Source organism: Pyrgilauda ruficollis, unplaced genomic scaffold, assembly GCF_017590135.1.
Source record: "Pyrgilauda ruficollis isolate IOZ18807 unplaced genomic scaffold, ASM1759013v1 scaffold189, whole genome shotgun sequence".
In the NCBI taxonomy this organism is placed as follows: domain Eukaryota; kingdom Metazoa; phylum Chordata; class Aves; order Passeriformes; family Passeridae; genus Pyrgilauda; species Pyrgilauda ruficollis.
In genome coordinates, this window is record NW_024517984.1 from 671841 (window position 1) to 686754 (window position 14914).

At 69.2% G+C, this 14914-nt stretch overlaps 2 protein-coding genes across 3 annotated transcripts; both read left to right on the top strand.

The window, feature by feature from the left end:
• Positions 1-401: 401 nt before the first annotated feature.
• On the top strand, positions 402-8287 carry PPP1R9B (protein phosphatase 1 regulatory subunit 9B). The gene is made up of 9 exons (XM_041465342.1): positions 402-1849; positions 4246-4378; positions 4467-4587; positions 4661-4765; positions 4990-5125; positions 5215-5367; positions 5460-5513; positions 6089-6318; positions 7552-8287. The coding sequence occupies exons 1-9, from the start codon at positions 575-577 to the stop codon at positions 7682-7684; spliced, it is 2340 nt and encodes a 779-aa protein (XP_041321276.1). The 5' UTR covers positions 402-574; the 3' UTR covers positions 7685-8287.
• Positions 8288-9025: 738 nt separating this feature from the next.
• Positions 9026-14628, top strand: SAMD14 (sterile alpha motif domain containing 14). Of its 2 annotated transcripts, none has more exons than XM_041465347.1 (10): positions 9026-9369; positions 10033-10084; positions 11405-11562; positions 11909-12161; positions 12244-12331; positions 12435-12509; positions 12586-12742; positions 13158-13265; positions 13349-13504; positions 14196-14628. In XM_041465347.1, exons 2-10 carry the CDS (start codon positions 10045-10047, stop codon positions 14349-14351), a joined length of 1191 nt encoding a protein of 396 aa, XP_041321281.1. In that variant the 5' UTR covers positions 9026-9369; positions 10033-10044; the 3' UTR covers positions 14352-14628. The 2 variants fall into 2 exon arrangements, with proteins under 2 accessions (XP_041321281.1, XP_041321282.1); XM_041465348.1 differs by having other exon boundaries at positions 11426-11562.
• The last annotated feature ends 286 nt before the right edge of the window (positions 14629-14914 follow it).

Genomic DNA, 14914 nt, shown 5'->3' on the forward strand with positions numbered 1-14914 from the left:
CACGCGGGGACAGAAGCGGGGGACACGCGGGGACAGAGCTGGGGGGTGGCACCAGCGGCCGAGCGGGCGGGGGGGGGCCCCACACTGCACAGCGCGGCTGCCGGGGGGGCCCCGCCGCAGGGAGGGGACCCCGGTGCGGGCGCGGCGAGGGGACCGCAGGGGACGCGCGGGGGGTCCCCATGGCCGGGCTGCGGCGGCGGCGGCGGCGCTGAGGCCGAAGAGCGGCTGAGGAAGAGGAAGAGCGAGCGCTGCTCAGACCCAGAGGGCTCTGCGGGCAGCGGGGCGGGCAGAGCGCGGCGGCGGCGGCGGCGGCGGCGGCGGCGGCTCCATCACCGGCGCGCAGAAAGGGGAAGAGGAGGAGGAGGAGGAGCGGCGAGGAAGGAGGGAAGGCAGGAAGGAAGGAAGAAGCGCCGCGGCGGAGGGGCCCGCGGGATGGCCATGGCCTGACGGGGCCGGGGCAGCGCTGCCCCCCGGCACAGCCCCCCGGCACAGCCCCCCGCCCATGGCGCGGTAGCGGGCGCGGGGCCCGGGGGCAGCGGCGGCGGTGGCGGCGAGCGATGCGGGCGCCGGGACCATGCTGAGGACCGAGGCCGGCGGGGCCGGGGGAGCCCCCTCGGCCGGGGGAGCGGCGGGGGCCGGGGGGCTGCGCAGCGCGTCCCCGCACCGGAACGCCTACGAGGCCACCATCCAGGCCCTGGCGCCCACAAAGGAGGCCGATGGCGAGGACGGCAAGAAGAGCCGCGGCAAGAAGTATGGCTCCAACGTGCATCGGATCAAGAACATGTTCCTGCAGATGGGGACGGCGCCCGGCCCCGAGGGCGCCTGCGACCTGGCCAAGGCCAAGGAGAAGCCGGTGCGCCTGTCCCTGCCCCGCGCCGGCAGCCTCGGCGACGGCGTGGACCAGGGCAGCCTCCTCAAGCTGGGCACCAGCGTCTCGGAGCGCGTCAGCCGCTTCGACTCCAAGCCCGACAAGCCCTTCTCCAAGCTGCAGGAGACCCGCAAGATCTTCGAGAGGAGCCCTCAGGAGAAGGCCACCAGCACCAAGCTGCTGCTGCGCAAGGAGCGCGCCGGCTTCCAGGACCGCAAGCTGGACGTGGTGGTGAGGTTCAACGGCAGCACCGAGTCCCTGGACAAGCTGGACGCCGACGCCGTGTCGCCCACCGTGAGCCAGCTCAGCGCCGTCTTCGAGAAGGCCGACCTGAGGAACAACCTGCACAAGGCGCAGGGCCGGGCGGCCGCGCCGCTCAACGCCAAGGCGGTGGCCAAGCGGCCCAGGGTGTTCGCGCCTGGCACCCGGGGCGATGGCCCAGCCGATGGCCACGCTGCCCCGGCCCGTGCCCGGCCGCCCGACGAGGAGAAGGCGGCGGGGAAGAGCGGGCGGCCGGCGGAGAAGGAGGCGGCCGCGCCGAGGGTGCAGGAGGTCTGCAAGATCAAGCCCGTGGAGGTGGAGGAGAGCGGAGAGGGCGAGGAGGAGGAGGAGGAGGAGGCAGCGGCGGGTGAAGCGGTGCCCGCGCCCCAACCGGCCAAAGGGGACGAGGGTCCCGCGGCCCCCCGGCTGGACGGGGGCTCGGGGGCGGCCGCGGGCGAGGAGGGCGTCAAGGGCGAGCGGGCGGAGGAGGGCGATGGCTCCGAGGAGGCCAAGAAGGAGGACTTCTCCGAGGCCGACCTGGTGGACATAAGTGCCTACAGCGGGCTCGGGGAGGACTCGGGGGGCAGCGGGCTGGAGGAGGAGGAGGAGGCCGAAGGGCTGTACGAGCCCGAGTCGGGCTGCGTGGAGATCCCGGGGCTGTCCGAGGAAGAGGAGCCCGTCCCCAACCGCAAGATCCAGTTCAGCACGGCCCCCATCCAGGTGAGCCTGGCTGGGCACGGGGGCGGCTGAGCAGGGAGGGACGGAGGGAACACAGGGTCAGGGGTGCCAGGGTGAGGGGTACCCCAGGGTGAGGAGTACCCCAGGGTGAGGGGTACCCCAGGGTGATGAGTACCAGGGTGAGGGGTACCCCAGGGTGAGGGGTACCCCAGGGGAGGGGTACCCCAGGGTGAGGGGTGCCAGGGTGAGGGGTACCCCAGGGTGAGGGGTGCCAGGGTGAGGGGTACCCCAGGGTGATGGGCAGCCCAGACTGGGGTGTGTGACCCCCACACAATCACCCCTTTGGCAGGGACAGAAAAAGGGGCTGGGGGTCTGTGTCCCCATGCCCTGTGCCCCCCATGGGACAGGGCTGCCTGCCTGTCCCTGTCCCTGTCCCTGTCCCTGTCCCTGTCCCTGTCCCTGTCCCTGCCCTGTGCTGGGGGAAGCAGGGCCTGGGCCTGGCTAACGAGCTAATTAATTAAGGGCCATGCCAGGACCCCCCAAGCCCGCTGTGATGGGGACAGGTGGCCCTGGGACCCGCAGTGGAGGGCACGGCACAGCACCCAGTGCCACCCCCCCCCGTCGTGCCCAGGCCGGGCCAAACCCGCTCCATTTTTTGGGTGGGGATGCCCGAAATGCCCCGGAGTGAGGGGCTGGGACATCCCTCGGGGTCGGGGCTCCTCCCTGCCCGGGGGTCCCTGGGGACAAGGTGGCGATGGGGGGGGATGTGCCACCCCACCCCCTCCCCGTGTGCCCAAACCGGTGCCCAGGACGGTTTCGGGAAGTGGAGGCAGGGGAGGAAGAGGAGGAAGGGGAGGAAGGGAGGAAGGGGAAGTGCCTCGGCAGCGTGGCCGGGTGGGCGGCAGCACCCCCCGCTCCCGGCAGGGATCCTGCGGGGTTGGGGGTCTCCAGCCGGGATTTGGGGTGGGGGGGGGATAAAGGGGCCGTGCAGCTATTTCGGGGTGTGCCCGGATCCCCCCGACCGCAGGAGCAGCGCTTGCTTTGTGCCGGAGCCGGGTTATTTTTAGAGGCCGGCCTATATTCTGGCTCTGAGTCAGAGCGGGTGGGTGGCCCCACCTGGGACAGGGGACAGCCACCGCCGTGGCCCGGCCGGGGACAGTGCTGGCCCTGAGCTGGGGTGCCTGAGGGTGGCCTTGGTCCCGGGGGATGCAGCCAGCCCAGCCCTGGGGAAGGCGCCCTGGCCGTGGATGGGGTTTTGGGGTGCTCTGCTCACTCATAGATGGGGTTTTCGGGGTGCTCTGCTCGCCCCATATATAGGGTTTTTGGGGTGCCCTGCTCACCCTATACATGGGGATTTTGGGGTGCTCTGCTTGCCCCATACATGGGGTTTTTGGGGTGCTCTGCTCACTCATAGATGAGGATTTTGGAGTGCTCTGCTGACCCCTTGCATGGGGTTTTTGGGGTGCTCTACTCACTCCACAAATGGGGTTTTTGGGGTGCTTTGCTCACTCATAGATGGGGTTTTTGGGGTGCTCTGCTTACCCCATGGATGGGGTTTTTGGGGTGCTCTGCTCACCCCATGGATGGGTTTTTGGGGTGCTCTGCTCACTCCTTGGATGGGGATTTTGAGGTGGTCTGCTCACCCCATTAATGGGGTTTTTGGGGTGCTCTGCTCACTCCATAGATGGGGTTTTTGGGGTGCTCTGCTCACCCCATGGATGGGTTTTTTGGGATGCTCTGCTCAACCCAAAGCCTCTCAATTGGGGGAGGAGGCCTGTGGGGGTGGGTGGGGGGAACACCCAGATGTTGGAGCACCCCAGCCCCCTGCCCGGATGATGCTGAACCCCCCAAACCCACTGTGGGGGGTGGGCGACCACCCCACCCAGCCCAGCACTGGGGGTACATTGCAGCCCCTTCCCCACAACCGAAACCCCCCCAGGACTCAGGGACGGGGCGGGGGGCACAGCAGGGGACCCCCACAGCCCCCCAGGGACTTCCCGTGGCCAGGGGGACACGGTTCTGTCCCCTGCTCTGCTCCTCCCTGCCACCCCCGGCTGCCACACGGCTGGGTCCGGGGGTGTCACCGGGCTTTGTCCCCTGCCACTCGGCCCTAATTCCCTTTGTGGCCGGGCTTTATCCCGTGGGTGATCCCTAATCCACTCTCCCGGCGGCACCGAGGGGCTGGGGCCCCTCCAGGGACATCTGCCAGCCCCTCCCCAACAGCCCCCCGGGAGCAGGGCATGGCACCAGCCTGGGGACAGCAGCCTGGTGGCCCAGAGGGGGGTTTGGGGTGTCCAGGTCCCTTGTCCCCGAGCCACCCTCAACCCCTTTGTCCTTCCCTCGCTGCGGGGCTCTCTGGGGTCCCACGGGCTCGCTCCCACCCTGGGGGGCACCCGTGGGGTTTTCCCCCCCAGCTGAGCCCCCCCTCGTGCCCCCAGGTGTTCAGCACTTACTCCAACGAGGATTACGACCGCCGCAATGAGGACGTGGATCCCATGGCGGCCTCGGCCGAGTACGAGCTGGAGAAGAGGGTGGAGAGGCTCGACCTCTTCCCCGTGGAGCTGGAGAAAGGTGGGTGCTGCCCCCAGAGCCACCCCCGGGAGCCCCAGGGCACCCTGGAGGTGGCAGCCCGGCAGGACACGGCTCTGTGTGCCCGCAGACTCGGAAGGACTCGGGATCAGCATCATCGGGATGGGCGCGGGGGCCGACATGGGCCTGGAGAAGTTGGGAATCTTCGTCAAGACGGTGACAGAAGGGGGGGCGGCGCACCGGGACGGCAGGTACGGCTGGGGACAGCGGGGCCGGGGGTGTCCCGGGGCTGGCCAGGGGCTGTGAGCCTGCCCTTGTCCCCAGGATCCAGGTGAACGACCTGATCGTGGAGGTGGACGGCACCAGCCTGGTGGGGGTCACGCAGAGCTTCGCCGCCTCCGTGCTCAGGAACACCAAGGGCCGTGTCCGGTACGACCCCAAAACCCCCCCCAGGCCGTGCTGAACCCCGGGGATCCCTGCCCCGTGGCCTGTCCCCACAGCCGGGTCCCCCATCTCCCCCCCGAGTGCCACCCTGGTGCCCTCAAAGTGCTCCCAACCATCCCCAGCCCCGCAGCACCGCTGAACCTGCCGCTCCCAGGACAGCTGCGGGGCTGTCCCCTGGGTGTCCCCCCCTGAGCCGCGGTGCCCCCCAGGTTCCTGATCGGGCGGGAGAAGCCGGGGGAGCAGAGCGAGGTGGCGCAGCTGATCCAGCAGACGCTGGAGCAGGAGCGGTGGCAGCGCGAGATGATGGAGCAGCGCTACACCCAGTACACCGAGGACGACGAGGAGGTGAGGGGACAGCGCCGCCAGCCAGGGGACACGGGCTGGGGAGGTGGCACTGACCCTCAGGTGCCAACCCTGCCCTGTGCCCGCCGCAGACCGGGGAGTACGCCACGGACGAGGAGGAGGAGATGAGCCCCATGTTCCCCAGCGGGGAGATGGCCATCGAGGTGTTCGAGCTGGCCGAGAACGAGGACACGCTGTCCCCCGTGGAGATGGACCCCGAGAAGCTGGTGCACAAGTTCAAGGAGGTGAGGAGGGGCTGGGAGAGGGCAGAGGGTGCCCAGCCGGGGGGCTGTGCCCACCCCATACCCACCCCATGCCCACCCCGGCTCTCCCACAGCTCCAGATCAAACACGCCGTGACCGAGGCTGAGATCCAGCAGCTCAAGAGGAAGGTGAGGGGGGGTCCTGAGTGTCCGGGGGTGGGGGACACCCTGACAGCTGCCCTGGCACCCTGAATGTCCTTCTGCACCTGCCCTGCCCTGACCATTCCATGTTCTTCCATGTCCTGCCTGTCACCTGGCTGTGCCATGTCCTACCTGTTACCTGGCTGTGCCATGTCCTGCCTGTCACCTGGCTGTGCCATGTCCTGCCACACTGAGCCGTGTCCCATCCCCTGGCTGTGCCATGTCCTGCCTGTCACCTGGCTGTGCCGTGTCCCATCCCCTGGCTATGCCGTGTCCTACCTGTCACCTGGCCATGCCATGTCCTGCCTGTCACCTGGCTGTGCCGTGTCCCATCCCCTGGCTGTGCCGTGTCCCATTCCCTGGCTGTGCCATGTCACGCCACGCTGTGCCGTGTCCCATCCCCTGGCTGTGCCGTGTCCTATTCCCTGGCTGTGCCATGTTCTAACTGTCACCTGGCTGTGCCATGTCACGCCACACTGTGCCGTGTCCCATTCCCTGGCTGTGCCGTGTCCCACCCCGCTCCCCGGCTGTGCCACACCCCGTGGTGACACCGCTGTCCCCAGCTGCAGTGCCTGGAGCAGGAGAAGGCGCGCTGGAGGGCCGAGAAGGCCCAGCTGGAGCAGAGCGTGGAGGAGAACAAGGAGCGCATGGAGAAGCTGGAGGGGTACTGGATGGAGGCACAGAACCTGTGCCAGGCCGTGGACGAGCACCTCAAGGAGACCCAGGCCCAGTACCAGACCCTGGAGCGCAAGTACAGCAAGGCCAAGCGGCTCATCAAGGAGTACCAGCAGAAGTGAGGGCAGCTCCCAGTGTCCCCTCGGGAAGGAACCTGTCCCCAGGGTGTCCCACCCCCCGCCCGGGCACCCCGTCCCTGGGCACAGACCGTGACAATGGGCCGAGCCATCCCCTGGCTGTGGGTCCATCCCCATCTGTGAGTCCATCCCTGTCTGTTGGTCCATCCCTGTCCGTGGGTCCATCCCCATCTGTGGGTCCATCCCTGTCCCTGGGTCCATCCCTGTCCGTGGGTCCATCCCTGTCCGTGGGTCCATCCCTGTCCGTGGGTCCATCCCCATCTGTGGGTCCATCCCTGTCCATGGGTCCATCCCCATCTGTGGGTCCATCCCTGTCCGTGAGTCCATCCCTGTCCGTGGGTCCATCCCCATCTGTGGGTCCATCCCTGTCCGTGGGTCCATCCCCATCTGTGGGTCCATCCCTGTCCGTGGGTCCATCCCCATCTGTGGGTCCATCCCTGTCCGTGGGTCCATCCCCATCTGTGGGTCCATCCCTGTCCGTGGGTCCATCCCCATCTGTGGGTCCATCCCTGTCCGTGGGTCCATCCCCATCTGTGGGTCCATCCCTGTCCATGGGTCCATCCCCATCTGTGGGTCCATCCCTGTCTGTTGGTCCATCCCTGTCCGTGGGTCCATCCCTAGCCGTGGGTCCATCCCTGGCCGTGTGTCCATCTCCTGGACACCGGACCCTCCCCAGGCAGCCCCTGTCCCTGTGCCCTTGGTGTGGAGCCCTCGAGAGGCTCTGACCCCTCCCTGGCACCCTCAGTGCCTGCCACGGATGTCCTTTGGGCAGGAACACATCCCTGAGGTGCCAAATCCTCTCCTCTGGCTCTGTGCATGGACCTTCCCTGGGCATGGGCTCACCCCTGGGGAACCAACTCCTTCCCTAGGCTCAGACCCATCCCTGGGGTGCCAAATCCTTCTGGGCACCCTTCATCCATTGGCAGGGACCTTCCCCGTGGCATGGATCCATCCTGGGGGGGCCTGGAGCACCCTGGGACAGTGCAAGGTGTCCCTGCCCGAGGATGATCTTGGAGCTCGGTTCCGAGCCCAACCCTGCCAGGATCCCGTGATCCACGGGGCACCAGCTCCTTCTGAGCATCCCTGGGCACGGCCCATCCTCCGGGACCATCCCGGGCACCACAACCCGCCCAGCAGGGTCCTTCCCTGGCACCCAAACCCCCGGCATGTCCCCTGGCTGTGGGGCCGGGCACTCACCCGGCGTTTTCCCCCAGGGAGATCGAGTTCCTGAAGAAGGAGACGGCGCAGCGGCGGGTGCTGGAGGAGTCGGAGCTGGCGCACAAGGAGGAGATGGAGAAGCTGCAGGAGAAGGTGGGCACGGGGCGCCGGGACGCGGGATGTCCCTGACCCCCCGCCCGGCCCCGCCCGGCCCCGCCCGGCCCCGCCGCTCCCGCCGCGCCAGCGATGGATCCCGGGGATCTGACTGAGCTCCGGACTGAGCCTCGGATCCCGCCCCGGAGCCTGGGGGATCTGCTCCCACCGCACCCTGCTCCCGGATCACAGGATCGCTCGGGATCGGCTCGGGATCTGCTCGGGCGCCCCGAGCCTCCTCCCGGGCCTGGATCCCGCTCTGGATCGCAGCGGATCTGCAGCTCAGGGGGGGCCAGAGGGGTCTCCCCGGGCGGGGGGATCCGCGGGATCCCGGGGAGCGGCGCCGGGCGGCTCCCGTTGGGATCCCATGCTGGTCATGCTGGATCCCCCACGGGCCCCGCGGATCCCGCGGGGCAGAGCGGATCCCAAAGGATCCCAAAGGATCCCGCCCGGGGGGTCACGGGGGAGGGGCCGGCCCTGCCCGGCCGGGGGGCACCAGGGCACAGCGGGGAGGTCCCCAACAGCCAGCAGAGCCCCCCCTCCCCCCACTCAGTCACCTCCATCACCCCCAAAATGTCCCCTGGCATCCCACAGAGACTCACCCAGCACCTGCCTGCAGCCCCCTCCCCATCCCGACCCATCCCTATGACCCCTCAGTCACCCCCGTGTCCCCCAGTCACCCCGGTGTGTCCCCCAGTGTGTCCCCCAGTGTGCCCCCAGTCACCCCAGTGTGTCCCCCAGTCACCCCATGTGTCCTCCAGTCACCCCCGTGTGTCCCCCGTGTGTCCGCCCCCCCGGACACAGCTGGCGCCTGGCTGGACGCTGGGTGGGGGGGGACACACAGGACAATGGCCCCCCCACCCCACCCCAAATGTGAGCCATGCTGGGGGTGGGGGGACACTGGGAGCCCCCCCAGACCCAGCTCCTTCTCTTGGGACTCAGCGGAGCACGGCCGGGGGGGCCCGGGGGGCTTTGCCCCCCCTCCACGGACTCACCCCCAGCCCCACACCGAGGTGACCCCGGGACCATCGCCATGGGGGGGACCCCAAGTGTCCCCCCCTGCCCCCTCAGTGCCACCATGGCCGGGCAGGAGGGACCCCCCCAGCGTTTGCCAACCCCACAGGGGATGGGGGGGCACCAGCCCCACTGCCCCCCCCGGGAAGGGGGGGCTGCCTGGCACCCCTCTGTGGGGACACCCCGCTGCCCCCCCCAACCCCGAGCCCGGGGCTTTCGCCTTCCCCGGGCGGGGGGGACACACGGGGGTCTCCTCTGGGGTGGGGGCAATGCTCCCCCCCCTCTCACTGTAAATACCCCCCCTCCCCCAAAATCACAGCATTTGTCTGGGGCTCGGACACCCCACATCCGGGCCGGGGGCGGGTGGCCCCGCCGTGCCCGCGTCCCGCCGGTCGCTGTCCCTTCAGCACCGCCGCGTGTCCCCCGGTGCCCGCCGTGCCCCCGGTGCCCCCCGGCGCTGTCCCTTCAGCACCCCGCGCGTGCCCGCTGTCCCTCGGGTCCCCCCCTCCGGTGTCCGTTCAGCACCGGGCTCGTTCCGGGCGGGGCAGACCCCGCCCCCGCCGCCCCCGCCGTTTCCGGGTTCCTGTGCCCCCCCCCGCGGCCCCCGGCCCGGCGGGGCGGCTCGGCAGCGCCCTCCGCTCCCACCGGCCCCGCCACCGGCCCGGCGGGAGGCGACCGGGGGCGATCAGGATGCCCCAGGAGCGCGGGTGAGTGGGGAGGGAGGGATCGGGCAGGGCGTCACCCCCGGACAGCGGCTCCGGTACAGCCCCGGTAATGCCCCAGCCCCCGGTACAGCCCCGGTAATGTCCCCGGCACTGCCCAAGCCTCCGGTACAGCCACAGCCCCCGGTACAGCCCCAGTCCCCGGAGCAGCCCCGGTACAGCCACAGCCCTCGGTACAGCCCCAGCCCCGGTACAGCCCCAGCCCCCGGTACAGCCCCGGTACAGCCCCAGCCCCCGGAGCAGCCCCGGTATAACCCCAGCCCCCGGTACAGCCCCGGTAACGTCCCCGGTACTGCCCCAGCCCCCAGAGCAGCCCCGGTAGGTTCCCGGTATCACCCCTCCCCCGGGACAGCCCCATCCCCTCGGTTCGATATTCCCGGTCCAGGCTCATTCCCGGTCCGGCGTTCCTGGTCCAGCCCCCCCCGAGACTCCCCGGGCACCGGGGGCGGGGGGTTTAACCCCTTCCCGGCCGCTCTGCAGCGGGGCACGGGCAGGCACAGAGGGGCTGGTCCCTCCCCTGAGTGTCCCCTCTGTCCCCAGCCCTGTCCCACCGTGTCGCTCTGTCCCTCCCCTGAGTGTCCCCTCTGTCCCCAGCCCTGTCCCACCATGTCGCTCTGTCCCTCCCCTGAGTGTCCCCTCTGTCCCCAGCCCTGTCCCACCATGTCGGTCTCCAAGCTGCAGGACACGGACGAGGTTTTTGGTGAGTTCCTGTGGGGGGGCCTGGGGTGCAGAACCCCCCGAGGGGTGCGGAGCCACCCGTGGGTCCCCACCCACCCTCAGTGTCCTCCCGTGTCTGGGCTTGGGGACAATGTGGCTTGAGGACACAGGGATGTGCGTGGAGAAGGGGACGTGGGGACACACGGGGGTGTGGGGGTGACAAAGACATGGGGACATGTCCAGGGCACACAGGAATGGGGGTCGGGGGGCACAGAGGTGTACAGGGGGTGACAGGGACCTGGGGACACAGCAGGGGACATGGCCCTGAGCCACTGCTCAGGTGGGGTTGGGGTACAGGGGTCAGAGCAGGGTGGGGATTTTGGGGGGATCCCAGTGGGACCTGGGCAAAGCGTGTCCCCCCTGGGTGACAGGGACACTCTGTCCTCAGGGTCACCCCCTCCTCTGTCCCCATGCTGGGCCATCTCTTTGAACACTTCTCTCTGTCCCCCTGTCCCCTGTCCTGCCCCACCGGGGTGCCCCATCCATGTCCCCAATGCTTCCCTCTCCTTGTGCCCCCTCCTGTCTTCCTGGGACCGCCCACCTGCCCTTTGACTCTCCTGCCCTGTCCCTCTGTCCCTCTCCACTGGGCTGGCCTTCCCTGTCTGTCCACCTGCCTCCGCTCCCTGTCCCCTCCTCCCTGCTCATCCTTCCCTCCATCTTCCATATGCCCATCCTTCCATCCATGGATCCATCCATTCCTGTGTCCGTCCATCCATCCATCCATCCATCCATCATCTATCCATCCATCATCCGTCCATCCATCATCCATTCATCCATCCATCATCCATCATCCATCCATCATCCATCCATCCATCCATCATCCATCCATCCATCCATCATCCATCCATCAATCCATCCATCCATCCATCATCCATCCATCATCCATCCATCATCCCTCCATCCATCCATCCATCCATCCATCCATCCATCATCCATCCATCATCCATCATCCATCCATCCATCCATCCATCATCCATCCATCCATCATCCATCCATCATCCATCCATCCATCATCCATCCATCCATCATCCATCCATCCATCATCCATCATTCCATCCATCACCCCCCGAGACTCCCCGGGCACCGGGGGCGGGGGGTTTAACCCCTTCCCGGCCGCTCTGCAGCGGGGCACGGGCAGGCACAGAGGGGCTGGTCCCTCCCCTGAGTGTCCCCTCTGTCAATCCATCATTCATCCATCATCCATCCACCCCTACGTTCCCGCTCTCTCCCACCCCATGCCATCCCGCTGTCCGTGTGTCCGTCTGTCCGTCTCTCTCTGCCCCGGTCTCTCTTTCACTGCCAGATTTTACCGCTGTGGTTCCAGAGACGCCGCGCTTGGACAGCAGCCTGCACAAGGCCCGCGCCCGGCTCCTGGCCCGCGGCCGCCGCCAGCGGCCCTCGCGCTCCCGCCTGCGCGACAGCGCCAGCTCCACCGAGGGCGACGAGGGGCCCGAGGCCACGGTGAGACGGGGGACACTGGGGCTGGGGGGTCACAGGGATTGGGGACCTCAGGGATGGCCTTGGGGGACACCGGGGCTGGGGGGGTCACAGAGATTGGGGACACCAGGGATGGACTCAGGGGACACCGAGGGCTGGGGTGTCACAGGGATTGGGGACCTCAGGGATGGACTTAGGGGACACCGAGGGTTGGGGTGTCACAGGGACTGGGGACTCCAGGAACCCCAGGGACAGGCCTGGGACACCAAGGATGGGGTTGGGGGATGTCATGTCGGGGGGCAGGGAAGGTGGTCTGGGGGACAACCCCGGGGGGCTGCAGGGCTCTGACCCCCTGCCCATGCCCCCGCAGGGCACTGAGGGTGAGGGCAGCCCCCCGGCCCCCTCGCCCTTCTCCCGCACCGATGACTTCTCCTTCGAGCCGGGGGTGGCACGGCCTGGCCTGGGGGAACCCCCGGCCCCCACGCCCCCCCTCAGCCGCTACCGGCCCCTCACCAACACCCCGTCCCAGGAGGGGCTCTCGGGCCCCCCCGCGCCCCAGTCCAGCTCCGACAGCTCCCCCGGCTTTGCCCGCCGCGATCCCCGGCCCCGGCAGCACAGCGAAGGTGAGACCGACCCCCCCACCCCCGAGCCCCCTGGGGACGCCGGGAGGGGACAGCGGGTGACAGCCCGGTGCCACCCCTGCAGATGACAGCCGGGACATGAGCCCCCCCTCGCCCGCCAGCCCGACTGTGGGGCTCGATAAGAAAACACGGAGGAAGTTCTTGGATTTGGGGTGAGAGCTCGCCCTGGGCAGGGGGGAGGGACGGGAGGGGACAAGGAGAGGGAGGAAGGGGGTCCTGGTGCCTGACCCTTCAGGTCACCACCCCTGTCCCCAGGGTGACCCTGCGCCGGGCATCCTCTGGGAAGAGCCGCAAGGAGAAGAGCAGCAACCGCCTGTCCATGGGCAGCAGGTGAGGTCCTGCCCCCAGGACAGGGGGACAGCCTGGGGACAGCCTGGGGACACCTCCTGACACTGACTGTCCCCAGGGAGGTGGCGGAGGGGCCCGGCCGCCCCTCGGGGTCCCCGTTCCTGCCCTTCTCGTGGTTCTCGGACAGCGCCAGGGGCTCCAGCTCGCCCGGCCCCGCGTCCCCCGCGGGCTCCCCCCGGCACGAGGGGCTCAGCCCCGCCAAATCCGCCTCGCAGGTGAGCGCCCGGCCTGGGGACGGGCCTGGGCACCCCTGGGCTCTAAGAGAGGAGGTGACACCAGCTCTGGGGACGGGGGACAATGCCCCATAGGGTCAGGTAACAGCAGGGAGAGGACTCGAAGCCCCCCAGGATCCGGGTGGCTTTGTGGGGGTGACAAAGCCCTGTAGAGTCAGGACAGGTATTGGGGGTGTCCAAAGCCCTAGAGGGTCGGGTGGCTTTAGGGGAGTCAACGCTCTGAGGGGTCTGGCAGCCCAACTGGGGGGCTGCAGGGGGTCGCTGGGGGCTGTGGGGTGGCTCTGGGGATCACTGGGGTGGCTCTGGGGGTCGCTGGGGGCTGTGGGGTGGCTCTGGGGGTCACTGGGGTGGCTGTGGGGGTCGCTGGGGGTCCAGCCCTGCCCCTCCCTCTGCCCAGGACTCTGAGCTGAGCGAGGATTCGCCGCCGTCCAGCGCCAGCCCCCGCCTGCCCGGCCCCCCCAAGTGCTCGTACCCCTACCACACCCTGTCCCAGTCCTCGGACGAGGTGAGAGCGGCGCGGGCGGCGCGGGGCCGGGGGTGTCACCCCCCCAGGTGGCCCGGGGACCCCCGGCTGACCTCCGTGCGCAGCTGCTGGAGGAGCCGGCGGGCGCGGCCGAGGGCTGGACGTGCGGCCAGGTGGGGCAGTGGCTGCAGAGCCTGGGCCTGGAGCGCTACGTGCGGGAATTCGCGGAGCGCGGCGTGGACGGGCCCCGCCTGCTGCTCCTCGACGGGGCCAAGCTCAAGGTGCGGGGCCGGGGGGGCTCCAGGGACCCCTAAAGATGGAGGGCGAGAGGTGCTGGGTGCTCCAGGGGGGGATTCCGTGGGGCAGGAAGGTCTGGGATGGGTCGGGGTACCCCAATTCCACGGGGCAGGAAGATCTGGGAGGGCTCTGAGTATCCCATTTCCATGGGGCAGGAAGGTCTGGGATGTGTTCGGGATACCCCAATTCCATAGGGCAGGAGGTCTGGGAGGGTTCAGGGTGCCCCAATTCCATAGGGCAGGAGGCCTGGGAGGGTTCAGGGCACCCCAATTCCATAGGGCAGGAGGTCTGGGAGGGTTCAGGGTGCCCCAATTCCATGGGGCAGGAGGTCTGGGAGGGTTCAGGGTGCCCCAATTCCATGGGGCAGGAAGGTCTGGGATGGGTTCGGGGTGCCCCAATGGGGGTTTCCATAGGGCAGGAAGGACTGGAATGGGTCGGGGTACCCCAGTTCCATGGGGCAGGAAGGTCTGGGAGGGTTCAGCCCCAAAGGGGGTCTCCATGGGTATCCAAACCCTGCTGTCCGAGCTGGCCACTCCATGGGGCAGGAGGCTCGGGGTATCCCAAGGGACGGACAGGCGGTTCTGGGACCCCCAAGGCTGTCAGGGGAGGGTCCCGGGGGGCTGACCCCGGGGCAGGGGGCGCGGGGGGGTGCGTGGCCAGCCCGCGGTGCCGCAGGCGCTGGGCGTGGGCAGCTCCCAGGACCGCGCGGTGCTCAAGCGGCGGCTGAAGGAGCTGAGCCTGGCGGCCGAGCGGGAGCGCAAGGCCCGCGACAAGGCGGAGAAGCAGCGCGAGAAGCAGAAGAAGAAGGACCAGGAGCAGCGGAGGAGCTGAACGGGGGGGGGTCCCCGCACCCCCTTCCCCACCCACAGCCCCCCGGGACGCACCCCCGGGGACACGGGGCACGGCCAAGGGACAGCGGCTCCAGCCGCCCCCTCCCCGCCCGGCCCGGCCCCCCCGGCCCCTTTCCGGAGGGCACTTGGGCACCCCCAGCCCGTCCTGCCACCCTCACCTGTCACCACCCCATCCCGCACCGCTGGCACAAGAGGGGACAGGGCATGGCCCGACCCCCTCCACACGGGCACCCCCAAATTGGGGGCAGGGAATGAACCCTGCCCCCCCCCCAGCCCCAAACGCGGCCCCCCGAGGCCACCCCAGGAAATAAAAGGGTATCAAGGGCCAGTGCAGAGCGGAGTGACCGGTGTCACCTGGCTGGGGGGCACACAGCAGCTCTCCAGGCCCCGGGTCCCCAGGTGCCACCCCGGGACTGAAGCCTCAGCCCCCTCCCAAGGCTGGAGGGGTAAACTGAGGCACCAGGACCCCAAACCACCACAGGGGGTCGGTCAACATCCAATTTATTGACGGTGGGGAGGGGTCAGGGGGGAATTTGGGGAAGG